The 18918-nt window shown below is 49.6% G+C and overlaps 1 protein-coding gene across 1 annotated transcript in view; it reads right to left on the bottom strand.

Moving 5' to 3' along the window:
- Zan (zonadhesin) overlaps positions 1-18918 on the bottom strand; it is a 100966-nt gene that overhangs the window by 60442 nt on the left and 21606 nt on the right. Inside the window, 12 exon segments of the mRNA XM_051162130.1 lie at positions 566-707; positions 1209-1414; positions 4818-4994; positions 6827-6921; positions 8348-8459; positions 9094-9274; positions 9628-9875; positions 14079-14220; positions 14962-15164; positions 16861-17030; positions 17143-17283; positions 17965-18108. Of these exon segments, the coding sequence (XP_051018087.1) occupies positions 566-707; positions 1209-1414; positions 4818-4994; positions 6827-6921; positions 8348-8459; positions 9094-9274; positions 9628-9875; positions 14079-14220; positions 14962-15164; positions 16861-17030; positions 17143-17283; positions 17965-18108 (1961 nt within the window).

The raw sequence follows: 18918 nt of genomic DNA, 5'->3' as shown, positions 1-18918 counted from the left end.
TCCAGGCCAGAGAGACCCAAGAGAGAAGACAACCACATTTAAGAATCAAAATCCAAGGATTTGCTGGCACAAGGCTTCAGGGCAGATAGGATGTGACTCACACAGCCAGAAACTTAAAATACGCCACAGAAGAGCAGGCATGGGGCCAATGAGATGGGTGAACAGGCCAAGCCTAATAACCTGAGTTTGATTCCCAGAACTCACATGGTGGAAAATGAGAATTGATTCCCATAAGTTGACCTCTGACCTCCATACGCACAGGTGCATGTCCACCTCCCCACACAAAATAACTAAACGTAATCCCAACCAATACCGTGGGAAGCCGTGGGAATATCAGGAGTTCAAGACTAACCTAGGGTTGGGGTGAGGGGAGGGATGGCACTTTGAGTTCCACCAGGTAAGGCCAGGCTATGTGAAGACTCCAGCACCACAGGGCATGTCAAGAGGGGATGTAGAGGACTTGGAAAGCTGCCCCTAGTGACTAAGGGTCCCCTGCAGCATGCCCACCCCACCCTTTACTCCCCCTACCCCCCCAGCCTCCCACCCCCACCCCACTCTCGCTTACCTGCGGCACAGCGCAGCCGCCCATCCTGGCGCAAGCACACGTGGTTGGCCTCACAGGCCGTTTGGTTGCAGGCGATGTTGCCGTGGACTGAGCAGGTGCAGATGGTGGTGCAGGTCTTCTCCGTGTACCAGCTCTCCCCCAACTGTGGGGCATGGCCATCATCAGCAGAGCCAATAGGAAACTTGGAAACTGGAGATGGGTGGAGCCCTCCCCAACCCAGAAGGGTAAACTGCATTTGGTCCCTGCCCTTCCCTCATCTTTCTCTCTTCCTTCCCTCCCTCCTTCCCTTCACCAGACATTTTCCTTCCTGCCCTTCCATCCTCCTCCACCTCCGCTTTCCTTCTATCTGCCCATCTATCTTTTCTTTGAGACACGCTCTCGCTCTGTAGCCCAGGATGCCCTTGAGTTTCTGGTCCTTCCACCTCAGCCTTCCACGAGCCGAGTCTAGGCATGCACCACCACTCCTGGATCTTGATCTCTGACTTTTTCTCCTCCTCAGCATCTAGCCTTTGTCCTCACCCCCAGCTCTGTCCTGCCCTCCCCCCTTTTCTTGGGCCCTGAGGCCTCTCTTCTCTCTTGCCTCCCCACGCCTGCCCACGTGAAGGCAGAAGGGGAGAACATCCCGTGCCATAAGGCCTCTCACCATGTGATAGGAGCCTTCCTGGTCACTACAGCCACAGTGTCTGAGGGGCACACAGGTGGTTCCACTCAGGATGTGGCCTCTCTGGCATTCACAGCCCTCGAAGCAGGGCAGTGTTGGGCAGTCTCTTGGGGTGCTTAGGGTGAGGCAGGTGGCTGGGCAGGGGTCGGCACATGGGTTGTAGCTGCTCCTGGGCGGGCACCTCAGAGCTAAGAGGAAAATAAATGTTTAAAAAAAGGCAGCATTGCACTGCTAGCTCCTGGCCCAGTTGACTGATGCATAAGAAACCCTGGTCTATCTATGTCGTGGGCTTTTAACTTTTTTCTTCTTCTTTTGAGGCAAGGTCTCATGTAGCCGAGGCTAGCCTTGAATTTGCTATGTAGTTAGGCGTGACCTTGGATTTCTGATCCTCCTGCCTCGTCTCCCCAGTTCTGGGATTACAGAACTGTGCCACCGTGCCCTGTTTTATTGATTGATTTAACTGCTTGATCAGTACAGGGTTTTTCTCTGTAGCCCAAGCTGACCTCAAACTCATAATCCTCCTTCCTCAGCCCCCAGACTGCTGAAGTTACAAGCATCAATTACCACACATGCCTCTCATGGTTCTACAAAGAACTATTATTTAGCTTTCCAAAGGAAGTAAGACCTGGGCATGGCAGGACACACCTATAACCCTAGGGCTCAGGGGAAGCGGATGGAGGAAGATTGCCACGAGTTCACGGCCTGCATGAGATAGATGAAAACCTGTCTAAAATCCCATCTTCCTCCTCAAAAATAATGTCCTGGTATGTGCTACAAATGGATGAACCTGGGAAATCATGCTAAGTGGAAGAAGTTGGGGCTAGAGAGATGGTTCAGTGGTTAAGAGCATTGACTGCTCTTCCACAGGACCTGGGTTCAATTCCCAGCAACCACATGACAGTCACAACTGTCTGTAACTCCAAGATATGACACTCTTATACAGACATACCTGCAGGCAAAACACCAATGCACTAAAAATAAAAAAAATTATTTAAAAATAAGAAAGAAGTTGATTATCACAGGACACATACTACATGATTCTTTGTGTGTATGCACATGTTCACATGTGTGGGGATGGGTGTATAGATGTGTAGGAATATTAAAGTCATACCTATAGCATAGGTGCCATTTAAAATATTAAAAATGAGGGGCTGGAGAGATGGCTCAGAGGTTAAGAGCTCTGGCTGCTCTTCCAAAGGTCCTGAGTTCAATTCCCAGCAACCACATGGTGGCTCACCATCTCTAGTGAGATTTGGTGCCCTCTTCTGCTGTGCAGGCAGAACACTGTATAAATAATAAATAAATCTTTTTTAAAATATTAAAATGAACACTTAACCTCAGGTGTCATTCCTCAGGTGCTGTATACTTTTTGAGGGGCTAGGAAAGGAGAAAGCATCTAACTATGTAGTCCTAGGAGGTCTGAACTCCTTATATAGCCCAGGCTGACCCTGAACTCCTGATCCTCCTGCTTCCTCCCAGGTGCTGATCACAGTCCTGTACCACCATCCAGTTCTTAGAGGAAGTAAAGGTTGTAGGGACAGAGGGGGATGTGGGATAGGGATGTGGTTCAGAGTTTCAGTAGGGGGAGAGAAAGTTCAGGTAATGCATGGTGGGAAGGGTTTGATGGCTGTAGAATAAAGGGAATGGCCTTCTTACCACTGAACTCTGGACACTTTGAAAAATGTCCAAAAAGGGGGCTGAGAGAGAGAGAGCTCAGTGATCCAGAGCTCTGTTCATTCTTCCAAAAGACCCGGGTTCAATTCCCAGCACCCACATGGCAGCTCACAGCTGTCTGTAACTCCAGGATCCAACACTGACATGCATGCAGGCAAAACATCAATGCACATAAAGTAAAAGCAAATAAATAAATAAATAATTTCTAAAATGTTCAAGATGGCTTTGGACATTTTATACATATGGTGCCACATTTGATCCTTGGTGGCTTCTCTAGTGAGCAGGGTTTTCATTCACCCATGTTGAGATTCCATTCTTTTTATAGCTGCATAACTATATAACTATATGCATAACTATGCTCTATGTTGTTTACCCTCTCCGCTGTTGATAAGGCACTCAAATTGTTTTTAATCTTTTTTGTTCTTGGTAGGATCTTTCTGGATAGCAGAGGCTGGCCGCCAACTGCCATCACTCCTGCCGCTGCCTCTCGAGCACAGGCATTAGAGGTTATCTGCAGCCCAAACTTCTGTCCACTTGTTGGCTGTGACGAAGAGTGTTTGCATAAGCATTTTAGTTCAGCTAAGTTATTGTTTTCTGCACATATGAAGGGCTGGATTGCAGGTCAGATGGTAAATCTGCTTGGGTTATTTTTAGGAACTGCCATACTGTTTCCCCCAAAATGGGGTTTACCTTTACGGCAGTGGGGCCGCCTAGCATACACAAAGCCTTGGGTTCAGCCTGTAGCACTAAAGAGATAGAAGCAGAAGGCTGTAGGTCTCAGACCCCAGCAGTCAAGAGACTGCTGAGAACACCCTAGACTCTATGGAGAGCTCAAGGCCAATTTTGGCAACTCAACAAGATTTTTGTCTTAAAACCAAACTAATGGGATTGGGAAGATGGCCAAACAGGTAAAGTGTTTGCCAAGTGCTGTGAGGACAAGAATTCTGACCCCCAGCAACTGCGTAAGAGCTGGATGGGTGTGGTCGTCTACCTGTAATCCCACAGCTCTGGAGGCCAAGACAGGGGTCCCAGGGGCAAGCTGGCTAGCTAGACTAGCCCAGTGGAAAAGCTCCAGGTTTATTGAGAGAGCCTGCCTCTGCAAATAAGGTGGAGAGAGAGCAAGGAAGACACCTGAGGCCAACCTTTGTCTTTAGACACATGCACATGTACACACACACACACACACACACACACACACACATGCACACGTGTGCCCACACGTATAAAAATGAATACATAGGGGCCAATAATAGATCAGACAGTAAATGTGCTTGCTGACAACCTGTTAACCTGAGTTTGGTCCCCAGGGCCCTCATGGGGAAGGAGAAAACCAACTCCTACAAGTTGTCCTCTGCCCTCCACATGCACACCACACACAAACTCACACACTGCAAATACCAACCAACCCAAACAGAAAACAAAACAAAACAAAAATTTAAGACAGTTTAAAGACTGAGCTCTCCAGGAGGATGGCCCAAGCCTTTAATCCCAGCACTCAGGAGGCAGAAGCAGGCAGACCTCTGCAAGTTTGAGTCCAATCTGATCTACACAGCCAGTTCCAGGCAGCCAGGGCTACACAGTGAGACTCTGTCTCAAAATTATTTAATTAACTAATTTTTAAAATGCTTAAAGGGTTTGGTTAAAAGAAGTGGCCTAGAAGAAGGGGACAATAACTAGACACAAGGCCAAATTTTTGATGAGGTAAAAAGTCAGATGGAGTCAGGCATGGTGGTGTATGCCAGTAATCCCAGCACTCCTCACCTACACAGCAAGTTTGAGGCTAGCCTGGGTTACACGAGCTCCTGAGAGCTCCCTGTGGGTGTGGGTGCAGACTGGGGGATGGAGCTTTGGGATGGGAGAGAACAGGGTCCTCGGAATTCCCCAAGGGCTATAGGAGCTAGAGGAAGGATCACTCACGGCAGAAGGTGCTGTTGCGCCAGGTAGTCACCTGGCCGGCTTGGGCACACAGAGATGCATAGGCCTGTAGGGAGCGGCAGAGGGCCAGGTTGTCCCCCTTGGTCCCACACTGGCTATACACACAACTGGAGAAGCTGGCCTGCGGAGGCACTGCCTCATGGCAACCGGAGAAAGGCCCTGGAGGACAAGACAAGGTTGGGGAGAAGAGGGTGAGCCCAGTGAGCAACCTGGGCCTTAACGCATCTGTGCAGCTAATTTAGGGAATATGTGTGTGTCTGTATGTGTGTGCAGGTGCACATATGTGTACATGCATGTGGAGACCAGAAGACAACTTCAGGTGTCATTCCTCAGGCACCATTCACTCTGGGTTGTATTATTATTATTATTATTATGATGATGATGATGATGATGATGAGATGTATGTATGTGCACATGTGCTATGGCATTACTGTGTGTATAACATGTATGTATGGGCACATATGCTATGGCATGTGGAGGTCAGACAACCGCTACATGGAGTTGGTTCTTTCCTTCCAAATTTACATGAGTTCTTGGGATTAAACTCAAGTTGGAGCAAGCAGCTTTATGTGCTGAGCCATCTTCCTGGTCCCACCTCATATATGCTAAGTATGTGCCTGTGTGCGTGCGTGCGTGCGTGCGTGTAGAGGCACATGTGCCATAGCACACATGTGAAGGTCAGAATACAACCCACAGGAGTTAGTTCTCCCCTCCCACCTTGTGGGTCCCAGGGATCAAATGTGGGTTGTTCGATTTGATGGCAGGCACTCATGTCCTCAGAGCCATCTTTCCAGTTCTCTCTTGCTCTTTGAAGCATGGTCTCTCAGAGACCAAGAACTCACCAAGTTGGCTAAGCTGGTTAACCAGGGAGCTCCAAGGATTTGCCTGTCTCTACTCTCTCAGCACTGGGATAGCACATGTGTTGCTTTATTATTATTATTACTGTTGTTGTTATTAATCATTATTATTATTATCCTTTGTGAGGAAAGGTCTATGCATGCCACAATACACCTGTGGAGGTCACAGTACAACTTCCTGGAGTTGCTTCCAAGGATTGAACTCAGGTCTTCAGATTTTATTCTAAGTGCCTTTACTCTCTGCAGGCCCACATTCAGAGTTTATTTACTATTTGTACAGTGTTCTGCCCACATGTGTGCCTGAGGCCATAAGAGGGCACCAGATCTCATTACAGATGGTCATGAGCACCATGTGATTGCTGAGAATTGAACTTGGGACCTCTGGAAAAGCAGACAGTGTTCTTAACCTCTGAGCTATCTCTCCAGCCCCATACTCAGGTTTTTTATTTGAGTTCTAGGGATCAAACTCAGGTCTTGTGCTTGCAAGGCATTTTCCAATTGAGTTATCTCCTCAGTCCCTGAACAGCTAACTTAATATCCACTTTCATCAAAGCCTAGATGTGGTCAGGCATGGTATCACAGGCCTATAACCCCAGCACTTGGGAGACTGAGGATCACTGTGATTCTAAGACCAGCCTGAGCTACACAGAGAGACTGAGGCCACCCTGGGATAAAACTGAGGCCTTATGTGGGGGGGAAAAACCCAAACAGGAGCTGGGAATGTAACTCAGCTGTGTTTGCCTGGCATGTCCCAGGTTTGATCCCCCAGCACCACATAAACTGGTTGTGGTGGTAAACAGCTGTAGTCCCAAGCATTCAAGATGTTGAGGCAGGAGGATCAGAAGTTCAAAGTCATCCTTGGCTACCCAGTATGTTCAAGGCCAGCCTGGGGTACATGGGACCACGTCTCAAAACAAACAAATAAGCAGAAACAAAACAACAATGACAAAACTAGATGCGCTGGGACCCTGTGGCTAAGAGGGCCTGTCAGTCATGGTTTCCAAGAAGATAACCACCGGCTACTTTGTACTCCTGTTGGTCTCCATGCCTTCCTATCTGCTTCTACTCTGGCTCTTTTTCCCATCATGCCCTGCCAAGAGCCATGCCCAGGGCCTAGGAGGAGATGTCTCTCACCGACAGGGTTCATTAAGATGGCACACTTTTTAGTCCAGGCGTCATCCATGCTGTTCTCTTTGCAGCTGGAGGACTTGGCCCCCTCTAGGAAGCAGCTGGATGAGGAGCAGAGGAAAGGTTAGAAAATTAGGGTTGAGGAAGAATCTGCCAAACTGAAGCTAAGCCACCGAGGGGAGAGTGGGAAGGAAACAAAGCCCCCCTCAAGTGGCCAGGGGCTGCATCTGGAAGGAAGAAGGCTAGAGGTCAACAGGACTTCTCAAGTGGCTATGTCAAAGGCAAGCGTAAGAGAAGTCAGTTGGTGTAGGCCTGAGACATTAGAACACTTTTATTTAACTATTTTGTTTTTTGTTTGAGACAGGGTCTCTCTACATAGTCCTGGCTGTCCTGGGAACTCACTATGTAGATGAGGCTGGCCTTGAACTCACAGAGATCCACCTGCCCCTGCCTCCCAAGGACTGGGAGTTAAAGACACGAGCCAGCTGGGTGTGGTGGCACACACCTTTAATCCCAACACTCAGGAGGCAGAGGCAAGTGGATCGCTCTGCGTTTGAGGCCAGCCTGGTCTAAAAAGCAAGTCCAGAACAGCCAAGGCTACACAGAGAAACCTTGCCTCTAAAAACAAAGACAAAACAAAACAAAACAAGACAGGAGCCACCATGCCAGGCTTTTTTACATTTTATTATTTATTTTTTAGTGTTTAGTTTATTATGCTTAATTACATCTGTGAATGTCTATGTGTGTGTATATTCATATGAGTGCAGGTGCCTAGAGGGCATAAGATTAGCTTTAGCTGGAGTTACAGGAGCCTGTGAGCTGCCACGTGGATGCTGGGAACCAAACCTGGGTCCTCTACAAAGCAGCAAGCACTCAAGTGCTGAGCCACCTCTCCAGCCCCATTTATTTTTTGATAGGGTCTCATGTATCCCAAGCCAGCCTTGAATTGACTATACGGACCAAGATGACTTTGAAATACTGACCCCCTGCCTCCACCTCCCATCCGTTGGTATTGCAGGCGTTGTGCTTGCTTCATATGGTGCTGGGGATGGGATCCAGGGCTAGGATGCCAGGAGAGCACTTTATGGACTTGGTTACACACACCCTGCCCCCATCCCTGTCAGAACCACTTTTCAAACTTCTAGCCTAGGGTCAGGGAGGGAACCCTAGCTAGTTGCTGAGTGTGTGTCTGCCTGGGGCAAAGCCCTGAGTCCCGTCTCTAGCACTGGGAACTCGGAGAGGAAAAAGAGACCTGACTGGACTCCTGGTAGTAGGGAGTCCTGCACAGAGGAAGCCCAGACACACAGAGGACAGTCACTAGCTGACTTCCCCCAGGGTCAGGTTTCCCTAGGCCCAGCTCATCAGATGCCCAGCTCCCCCATGCTCAGACCCCATGTCCATCTCCCAAATCCACATCCCTGGGCCTAGCTCCCTAAGGCTCAGCCCTTTATAGGCCTAGCTCCCCTAAGCACAATCCACCCAGGCTCAGTTCACCTAGGCTCACCCAGATCCCTATACCCAACTCACCCAGGCTCAGAGGCTTCAAGGATTTTCCAAGCAGCACCCAGCAGAAGCGAGTTGCCTGTAGGCTTCCTGTCCGGACGCAGATTGTCATCCAAACTGTCATTGTTGTAGTTTCCTAAGGCACACAGACATCATGGGGGGTGGCAGAGGAGCTTTAGGTCCACCCAGCTCTGGGGCTGTATCAAACCTGGCCCTTTTATCTTTTTGTTTTTCTGGGTTGTAGTTTTTGTTTTGTTTTTTTAATGGCAAGGTCCCATGTATATCACTCTAGCCTTGAACTAACTATGTAGCCAAGGATGGCCTTGAACTCTTGACCCTTTTATTTTCCCCTTGCAAGTCCTGATATCACAGGCATGCACTACTACACCCAGTTAACGCAGTGCTGGGGATGAGACCCACCACTTTCCGCATGCTAGGCGAGACGAGCTCTACCCGTTGAGGAACATTCTCATCTCACCTTTCTCCTTTGTTTGTTGGGGAGCAGGTTTTTATGCAGCCCAGGTTACCCTTGAACTCACCACATACCAGAGGATGACCTTGAACTCCTGGTCCTCCTGTTTCTACCTCCTGAGTACCATGATTACAGGCATGTGTCATCACATCTGGCAACCCTTTTCTCTTTACCTGTGGCTTTCCCAGGCACCTGCTTTGGGGTCCAGTTTCCTCAACTCATTCATCAGTTGACAAGCCCTGAGGATACTTAATAGAGAGGAGAGGAGGGGGGCACAAATCTCCCTGAGGGTGCTTACCACACAGCCCACAGAGTGAGCCTGTGTATGAGGAAGGCACTGTCACCTCCACCAGCTGGTTGCCATCATATCGAACTTGAAGCCCAAAGTTCGTGTAGAGCAGGACAAAGATGCCACTTAACCTAATGGTCACCCGTCCTTTTGAAGGCCACACAGGTAGCGCCACCCTTTGGTTGTTCAGCTGCAGAAGTGGGCAGGACATAGGGAGGGAGGGAGAGAGAGAGGGGGAGGGAGAGAGAGAGAGAGAGAGGGAGAGGGAGAGAGAGGGAGAGAGTCAGAAACTTGGGGCAAAGATCAAATGGGGCAGGGGTTAAAAAAAAATGGAGACTAGGACGGAAAAGTCTTGGAGCTCAACTCTTGGAGGTGGAAGCTGGGGAATTGATAGTTCAAAGTTAGCCTCAGCTACATAGCAAGTTCTGGACCAGGCTGGACCCATGAGCCCCTACCTCAAAAAGAACAGCAATAACTAAAAGAAAAAGGGCGGAAGAGGTTGGGTGGTGGTGTGGGGTCTAAGAGGTAATACAGGACACATACCACGACCTTACGACCTTTGAGCAGGGAGATTTTGAGATCAAAGACCTGCACGTGTACAGCTTTGACATAGGAGACTTCCAAGTTGCCACCCTGGATCTCGTTGGTGGCACTCACAACAAAGTTGTTGTCTTGAGAATTGGACCAGCAAGGCTGGGTCAGCACATAAGTGCAGGTACCCATAAAATGGTGCAGAGCTCCATCGAATGTCAGATAGTGGGGGTCACCTGAGGCAATGCAGGTGGCTGCACCTAGAGAAGAGAGGACAGGCTTTGGTGTCTCGCTGCTCCACACACCCAGAAACCTCAGGCCAAGGCTACAACTTGGGGAGGGCTGTTTTGAGTTTGTGCCCATGGCACGTCCTTTGGACTTGAGTTTCCTTTAGGAAGACCTGTTGGCTTGGCTCAGGCAAGTCAGGAAAGGAGACTGACTGCCTTCCTCCACCTCACTGTCTGAATCCTTGAAGGTGCCAATCTTACTATGAAAGTTTGTATCTAGAATCCCAAAGACTTGTGTTTCAGAACCCCAGTTTCCCGGCTCAGTATTATTGGGAAGTGGTGGGAACTTTAGGTGTAGCTGGCTGAAAGTGTGAGGTCATCGGAAGAGTGCTGCTGAAGGGGATTGTGGGATCCTAGCTTTTTTCTCTTTCGTTTCCTCATGTCCAAGCCATAAGGAAGACATTTTGTTTTTGGTGGTGTTGTGCCATATTTCCTAACAGGATGTGTTGCCTAATCATGGGACCCAAATCAACAAGACCAAATGACCACAGACCGAAACCTCCCAAACTGAGAGATCAAAGCAACCTTCCTCCTTGTCCTCCTTATCGCATCCTTCCCCCTCCTCTTTCCTCCCCCCTTCTTCCTTCACCCTCCCCTCATTAAAGAACAAAACATTTAGGTTTTTTTTTTTAATATACACAGTCCTGTTACTTCTATACAAGTGATAAGGCCTCAGGATTCTGGCTAATGCTCTCGTCAATGGACATCAAGGCATTTGTCTCTCTGCTTTCATGTAGACCTCTCTCCTTTTCTCATCACTCTTTGAACTCTTCTTGGCCCTAGTTGGGGGTGCGACGGGGGGGGGGAGGGTGAGGGGGGACCTATGTTTATGGACCCTGAGTAACTTCTATCTAAGCCCAAATGAACAAAAGTAAGAATGTTTTCAAACTGATACAAACTCGGGGTGGGCCGAGCGCGGTGGCGCACGCCTTTAATCCCAGCACTCGGGAGGCAGAGGCAGGCGGATCGCTGTGAGTTCGAGGCCAGCCTGGTCTACAAAGTGAGTCCAGGACAGCCAGGGCTACACAGAGAAACCCTGTCTCGAAAAACAAAAACAAAACAACAACAACAACAACAACAAAAACCAACTTGGGGCAGTGGACCTGAGCACTACATAGCACAACAGACGGTTTTAAATTGTGAGTTCTCACTGCCATCATTAGCTGCAGATGACAACCTGACACATCTAAAAAGAGGGTACCTCAATTGCAAAACTGCCTCGGTCAGAATGGCCCGTGAGCATATCTGAGGGGCATTTTCTTGATTCTTAGTTGACGTAGGAGTGCCTCATCCACTGTGGGCAGTGCCATCCCTAGGCTGGGTAAGAAAGGCAGCTAAACGTGACTTGGGAAGCAAGCCCCTATGTAATGTGTCTTCATATCCTTCTCTTTCCGGTCCTGAAGGACTGTGGCCTGTAAGTTGAAATACTCCTACTCCTCCCCAACTTGCTTTTGGTCATGGTATTCGTTGCGGCACAGAAAACAAACTAGAACACTTAAGGTTTGGACTCATGAGATCTTAAGCAAAGAATAAAATTATAATGCCAAGTTAGAATTGTCCGACTAAATCTTACTCTTTTTTGACAGCCGTTTCTTCCACTTACGGATGGATTTCATATGAAAATCAATTTTCTGTATTATTTGAGCACTGTAAAGCTTCAGCCTGGTGACAGAATACGTGATAAACACGCAGAAATAACACAGACCAAGAAACTCTTTGGTGGTAAAAGAATAGTTGCAGTTGAGCCAAGGAAAATGTCAACTTGACCTTAAAAATATGAACTCTCCACAGAACAATGAACGACTGCGGGGGGGGGGGGGGGGGGGGGGGCGGCAGGGAGGGGGGGGGGGGCAGGGAGGGGCAGGGCAGGGGGCGGGGAAGCCAAATTCTTTTGACTGCAAATTGTTGCGTTACTCTTATTTCTGAAGACAAATAAATCAGCAAATTCCTCCAACAAAAGTCTTTTAAAAGATCAGATGGGGCTGGTGAGATGGCTCACTGGTTAAGAGCACTGACTGCTCTTCCAGAGGTCCTGAGTTCAATTCCCAGCAACCACACGGTGGCTCACAACCATCTATAACGTGATCTGACGCCCTCTTATGGTCTGCAGATGTATACGTGGGCAGAGCACTGTATACATAATAAATAAATAAATAATTTTTTTTAAATCAAATGGCTCATTCCTTGTTTGTTTTCATTTTTTGATTTGGGGTTTTGTTTTTTGATGTTTTGGATTTTTGGTTTGGTTTAGTTTTTTTGTTTGTTTGTTTGTTTTTCTTTTCTTTTCTTTCTTTTTCTTTTTTTGAGACAGGGTTTCTCTGTGTAACAGCCCTGGCTGTCCTGGAACTCACTTTCTATAGAACAGGCTGACCTCAAACTAACAGAGGTTCACCTAACTCCCAAGAGCTGGGATTAAAAGCCTGTGCCACCACTGCCTGGCTGCTTTTTGGCATTCCCGGACAGGATTTCTCTGTGTCTCCCTGGCTGTCCTGGACCTCTGTAGCCCAGGCTGGCCTCAAACTCACTGAGATATGCTGGGATTTAAGGCGAGTGCCACCACGGCCGCCTCTTTTGCGGGGAGGGTGTTGAGGTGGGGAGCGGCGGCGGCATCTCTTAAAGGCGGTATTCGGACCTCCGCTCTGTGTACTCAGGGAACGTTCTGGAACTCTGGCTGAGTACCTGGCTCCAGGACCTTGGAATCTCCTCTCCCTCTCGTGGCAACCTCTCTGCTCCTCTTCTCTTTCCGGCTTGAGGGTTCGCACCAGACACTTGCCTGGTTGTGTCCGTCAAGCTCCGCGCCGCTGCTCCTCCCGGAAGTTCCTGTCACGTTCCTCACAGCTGGTTCTGCCTTCCCGTTCCCCACAACTGCTCTTCCCGGAAGGTTCCTCACAACTGGTTCTCCCGGAAGTACCTGTTGCGTTCACCACAACTGCTTTTCCCGGAAGTGCCGCCTGTTGCTTTGTGTCCCCCACGCAGTTGCCCCCGGCTCCGCCCCTGAACCTATCCGTTGAGTTCCTCATTGGGCAGCTGCTTTTTCTATCTTTCCCGTTGGAATTTCTTGAAGGAATTTCCTGCCCCCGCTCCAAGCTTCTCAAGGTGCAGCAGTTGCTCTTCCGTTCCTGGCCCAGCTGTTTTTCCCCATCCAGAATATTCTGTCAAGCTCCTGGTTTCGCAGATGCACTTCGTCCCTTGCTCCTAACCACCTTCTGTAGCCTTCCACTTTTCTTGTTCCCCTTCTCGTTAATAATTAATTGCGTTTTTAACCGGTCTCTGGGCTGGAGGGATGGCTTAGTTTAAGTTAAGAGGACTTGCCGCTTTTGCAGCCAGAATTCAGTTCCCAGCACCCACAATGTGGGCTTAGGGTGGCTTCAGCTGTCTGTAATTGCATGCAATTCCAAGGAATGCAGCACTCTTTTCTGGCTTCCGGTATTTATACTCACGTGTACATCCACCCTCATGCAGAGACACATACACATAATTAAAAATGAGAATTAAGTATTGAGACTGGGCTGGGCTCAAACTGTGTAACTGAGGATGACCTCAAACTCCTGACTCACTGGCCCCCACTTCCCAAACCCTGGCATTACATTTGGCACCACCACAATGAAACCTTTTTTCTTTATATATGGGTCTTTCTCAAGTACCAATCACAGTAAGATGACCAACGCACATTCTGTAGTTGAGCCCCTATTTTCTGGGAAAGCTATTTTGGCAACGCTCTCTCTACTACTTATGTCTCTGACCAAATCCTGACAAAAGCAACTTCAGGAAAGAAAGGTATATTCTAACACACAGTTTGTAGAGAAACCATCATGGTGGGAAGGCACGGGGAGGAGAGTGAGAGACAGCTCCCATTGCATCCTCAGGAAGGAGAGAGAGAGGGAGAGAGAGAGAGAGAGAGAGAGAGAGAGAGAGAGAGAGAGAGAGAGAGAAGAATGCTGGTACCCGGCTCCATTTATACAGTCTGGGACCCCCAGCCTACAGAATGGGGCTGCCCACATTCAGGTTTGGGTCTCCTCATGCCCTTAGCTCAAGCTAGCAACTTCCTAACAGACACGATGAAAGGCTTGCTTCCTAGGTGTTTCTAGAACCTATCAAGTTGATGGTCAATATAAAGCATCACCATCCCCTCACATGAAGCCCTTGCTCACCTTCCGTGGTGACTTGACTGCTCACCTTGGGCATGGCAGCCTAACACGCCATTCTGGTGGCTACAGACCTCCTGAGCCTTGCATTTCCAGGGCTGGCAACGGATACTGTTGTTGTCTTCGCAAGTGCAGATCTCTTTGCAGTCGGGATTAAACCACTGCTCCTGTATCTGGGGTGAAGAAGGGAAAGAGGAACAAAAAAAAAAATGCCAGCCAGTCAAGGTGGTGCACACTTTTAATGCCAGCACTCAGGAGGCAGGCAGCTCTCTCGGTTCCAAGACATCCTGGTCTACAGAGTGAGTTCCAGGACAAACAGCTGTTAGACAGAGAAATCCTGCCTCAAAACAAACAAACAAAAAAAGAACAACAAATAAAACACTAGAGCTTTGGTGCATTAACTGGTACTGTAACTCAGTGCTAGATCACCTGCCTAGAATCCCCCAGTGAGGGGCTGGGGTGTGGCTCAGTGGTAGAGCCCCTGTCTAGATTCCCCAGTGAGGGGCTGGGGTGTGGCTCACTGGTAGAGCCCCTGCCTAGAATCCCCCAGTGAGGGGCTGGGGTGTGGCTCAGTGGTAGAGCCCCTGCCTAGAATCCCCCAGTGAGGGGCTGGGGTGTGGCTCAGCGGTAGAGCCCTTGCCAAAGACGCACAAGGCCCTGAGTTTCATCTTCAGTAAAAATCAAAAGAAGGAAAAGAAGGAGGGAAGGAAGGAAATTAGAATAGAGCTAGGGAAGGAAAGGAGGAGAGAGGAAAGGAAGAGGATCAGAGCATGGGTCCGATGTGCTAGCCTTCGCTTCTTTTTCTCTGACCGTCTCTTTTCTGCACATATGCCCTCCCCAACCTCAGCCCAACTTCAGAACTCAGAGCGAGACCTTTCTGTCTGTGGGCTGATGGGTTCGTGCCAGCAGCTCACCTTGAAGTAGCGCCCCTCGAGGCTGGTGCACCCACACTGGGATCGGGGGACACACTCGGAACCACTGAGGATGAAGCCAGGGTCACACTCGCAGGATTCCACACACTGGTCTGTGCAGGGCTGGGAAGCAGATCCGGGATGGCACGTGTCCGGGCATGGTTTGGCACACAGGGAGTACTTGCTATTTTGAGGGCAAGCCAAGGCTGTGAGAGGGAGAAGCTTAGGTAAGGAAACAAGCAGACAGGATGTGGTGGTGCAAGCCTGGAATTCCAGGACACAGGGGGCTGTGGCAGCAGGATTGAAAGTTCCAGGCCAGCCTGGGCTGCGTAGTGAGAACCTGATCAGAAAATAATTTCAAAGGGTGATTGATGAGACCAAGGCGCAAAAAGGAAAAAATGTGCTTTGGGAAAAAAAAAAAAAAAAAAAAAAAAAAAAAAAAAAAAAAAGGTCCTGTTAGAGATACTGTGACCAATATTGGAAAATATGGCTTTTGAGAAGATGAGCCCAGGAGAGCAGCTATTGGGACCTGCTGCTAGACACTAGCACAGCTGTCTGCAGTCTGAGGATGTAGCTCAGTGGGTAGAGCGTTTATGTAGCATACATGAAGTGCTGGGTTCCATCTCCTGTACCATGTGAATTAGCCGTCGTGGCACATGCCTGCGATCCCAGCACTGGTGAGGTGCAGGCAGGAGAATCAAGAATTCAGTGCCATCTTAAGTTCCAGAGTGAGTTCAAGACTAGCCTTGGGGGAGGCGAAGGGGTGGAGAGATGGCTCAGAGGTTAAGGGCACTGACTGTTCCTCCAGAGGTCCTGAGTTCAATTCCCAGCAACCACACGGTGGCTCACGACCATCTATAATGTGATCTGATGCCCTCTTCTGGTCTGCAGGTGTAATGCAGGCAGAGCACTGTATACATAATAAGAATAAATAAATATTTTTTTAAAAACTAGCTTGGGCTACAAAAAGCAAAGCAAACCAGAACAATCAGCTGCCTAAGCCACACCCGCTGTTTGGGTGCTCCCACGGCTGTCCGTGGAAGGCGGATGAGCTACAAATGAGAGGATGCAGCCACTCGAATGTGGAGACATTCTCCGTTAGCAAGTGTGGTACCCAGAAGGCCAGCATCAGCCTGATCCTGGGGGTGGTGTATGGTAACGCAGAACTCTGCAGTGGACTGGGGTGTCCACACCGGAGTTTCAACCCACAGCCTCACACAGTCAGTCTGCACAGAATGCAATGGGAATTTGGTGGAGCTCCTAATCACACTGCCTTCTTCTCAGAACCAAGGGACTGGCGGTAGTTATTGCTTTGCCCCCCCCTCTTCCTCCTCTTTCTTTTCCTCATCCTTCCACCTGCACCTCCTCTCCTATTTCTTCTTCTCTTCTTTTTCCTTTTCCTGCCTTCCCCTGCCGGTACTCAGAATTGAATCCAGGGCCTTGGGCACATCGGGAAAGGGCTGTACATCCAAGCCACACCCCCAACTTCTCACTGACAGATTCTAGGCACACACCCTGTCACTAAGCCGTACCCCCAGTTTATTGACGGATTCTGGCCACATGCTCTACTGCTAAGCCACCTGCCTAGCCCTCTTTCTGCTTTTTCCTTTTTCTCTTTTCTGCTTTTTTGTTTTTTGGGGGGGAAAAAAACCTCCCTAAATTGCTCAGCCTGGTCTTGAATTTGAAATCCTCCTGCCTCGGCCACCCAAATAGCTGAGATTATAGGACCCCGGTCTGGCCAGCTTACTGATTTTCCTCAGGGATGTTTTCCAGCTCTGCCCACTTCCCTGTCCTCATATGGAAACAAAGTGGGGGGGGGGGGTTCAGCAGGTATACCCCGATTCTATCTATAAGGAAGCTGTATCAGATCTCCCCACCTCCATGCCTTGGGTCCCGACTCACAGCAGAACTGGGGTCCCCTCCAGGACTTCACGGCATAGCCGGCATCCTGGCAGGTGGCCGTCATGGCTGACATGTGAGCACAAAGCTTCTGCTGGAGCCCCTGGAAGCTACACATGTCAGACACACAGTTATCCAAGAAGGAGGAGGCCTGCAGGTGTAGCAGGCATGACCTGGGGAGAGAGGCTGAATCAGGGGGCAGGAGTGGGCAGAGCCTCTGTGCCCCAGTGCAGAGAAAGCCCAGTGCCCAGCAACCCTTTGCAGCCCATCTGCCTTCTTCCATACTCAAAGGGTCCTTTTGGGTCAACAAGCTGGCCACAAAACTTGGGTCCCGACAAAGTGCTCCTCAAGGCAGGGTCACAAGATGGGGGAGGACTCATCGTCTTCTGGTACCTGGAAGAGACCCAACCAAAGCAGTCAGCGGGACTGGAAGAGCCTAAAAGAGGTGGAACAGCTGGAGTGTCCAGGTAGGGAAAGAGAAAAGGGTCAATGCTAGTCAGTTTAGTTTGTTCTTCTTGAGACAATCTCACTAGGTTAGCCCAGGCTTGGCCCTGAACCTCCTGTACTCCTGGAGACCTAAAGATTACAGGCAAGGACTACCAAGATCTGCCCCCTCCCCTGCCCAGCTTTCTTTTGTTTCATTTTTTACATTGCTGAGGATCAAACACAGTAGCTGGTGCATGCTAAACAAGTGTTCCACTGAAGAGCCACACCCCAGCCCCTCACTGGGGGATTCTAGGCAGGTGCTCTACCACTAAGGCATAGTCTTAGCCCCTCACTGGGGATTCTAGGCAGGTGCTCTACCACTGAGCCACACCTCCAACTCCTCACTGGGGGATTCTAGGCAGGTGCTCTAACACTGAGCCACACTTCTAGCCCTTCCCTGGGGGATTTTAGGCAGGGGCTCTACCACTGAGCCACACCCCCCATCTCTTGGATTTTAGAAACCAGATCTTGCTATGTCTGCAGCTCCAGACATTCCTGCCTCTTCTGGGATGACAGGCAGAACATGTGAATTCAGTTCTGGTAGGTCTTAAAATAGGCAAAAGTCAAGAGAGCTGAGGAAAGGAAAGCCACACATGGCCTCCAGTGGGGACCCTCACTCACTCCTTGCTCTCCTCATCTTCCATCTGCCAGCTCTTCCCCAGCTCCTCCTCATCTTGTGCCATCGTGTTATCTGGCTTCAGGTTGTCGTTGCTGCCATCCCCGTCGTAGTTCCCACAGACGCCACAGAGTTTGCCCGAGTAGGCACTATGGGTTCAGAAGAGGGGTGAGTCATGACTGAGGAAGAGGGTCTCAGTCATCAGAAACCACGGCAAGGGGATAGTGAGCTGTGTGCCCTGAGGCAGGACTGGGTCGAGTACATCCACTCTTTGTTGTTGTTGTTTTGTTTTGCTTTGTTTTTTGAGACAGAGTTTCTCTATGTTAGTCTTGGCTGTCCTAGACTCGCTTTGTAGACCAGGCTGGCCTTGAACTCACAGCTTTGCGCCTGCCTCTGCCTCTCAAGTGCTGGGATTAAAGGCGTGTGCCACCACCGCCTGGCTTGAGAACGCCCACTCTTAATAGACTCTGTGACAGGCTTCAGGTATGTGAGGCCACCGCTCAGGCCTCAGCCAGTGCCATCTCTGCAGGAATCTCTCCCTCCCTCTCCCGCTGCCACACACACACACACACACACACACACACACACACACACACACGGCGGGGGGGGGGGGAGAGAGAGAATGAGGGAGGGAGGGAGGGAGAGGGAGAGGGAGGGAGGGCGGGAGAGGGAGAGGGAATGTGCACTCACATTCAGGTGCATGGGCCAGAGGTCAACAATGGTATCTTCCTTAGGTGCGCTCCACCTTAATTTGTTTATTTTTGTAAATATATGTACATATGTTTTTAGCATTTTCTCTGTTTTGTTTGGTTGACTGGTTTTGGTTTTTTTGAGACAGCGTTTCTCTGTGTAGCCTTGGCTGTCCTGGCACTCACTCTGGAGACCAGGCTAGCCTGAGACTCAGAGATCCACCTGCCTCTGCCTCCTGAGTACTGGGATTAAAGACATCCCGCCTCAGC

Source organism: Acomys russatus, chromosome 19 (genome assembly GCF_903995435.1).
Source record: "Acomys russatus chromosome 19, mAcoRus1.1, whole genome shotgun sequence".
NCBI classification, from domain to species: domain Eukaryota; kingdom Metazoa; phylum Chordata; class Mammalia; order Rodentia; family Muridae; genus Acomys; species Acomys russatus.
Note: the sequence above shows the minus strand (reverse complement) of the source record. Positions and strands in the feature narration are given on the sequence as shown.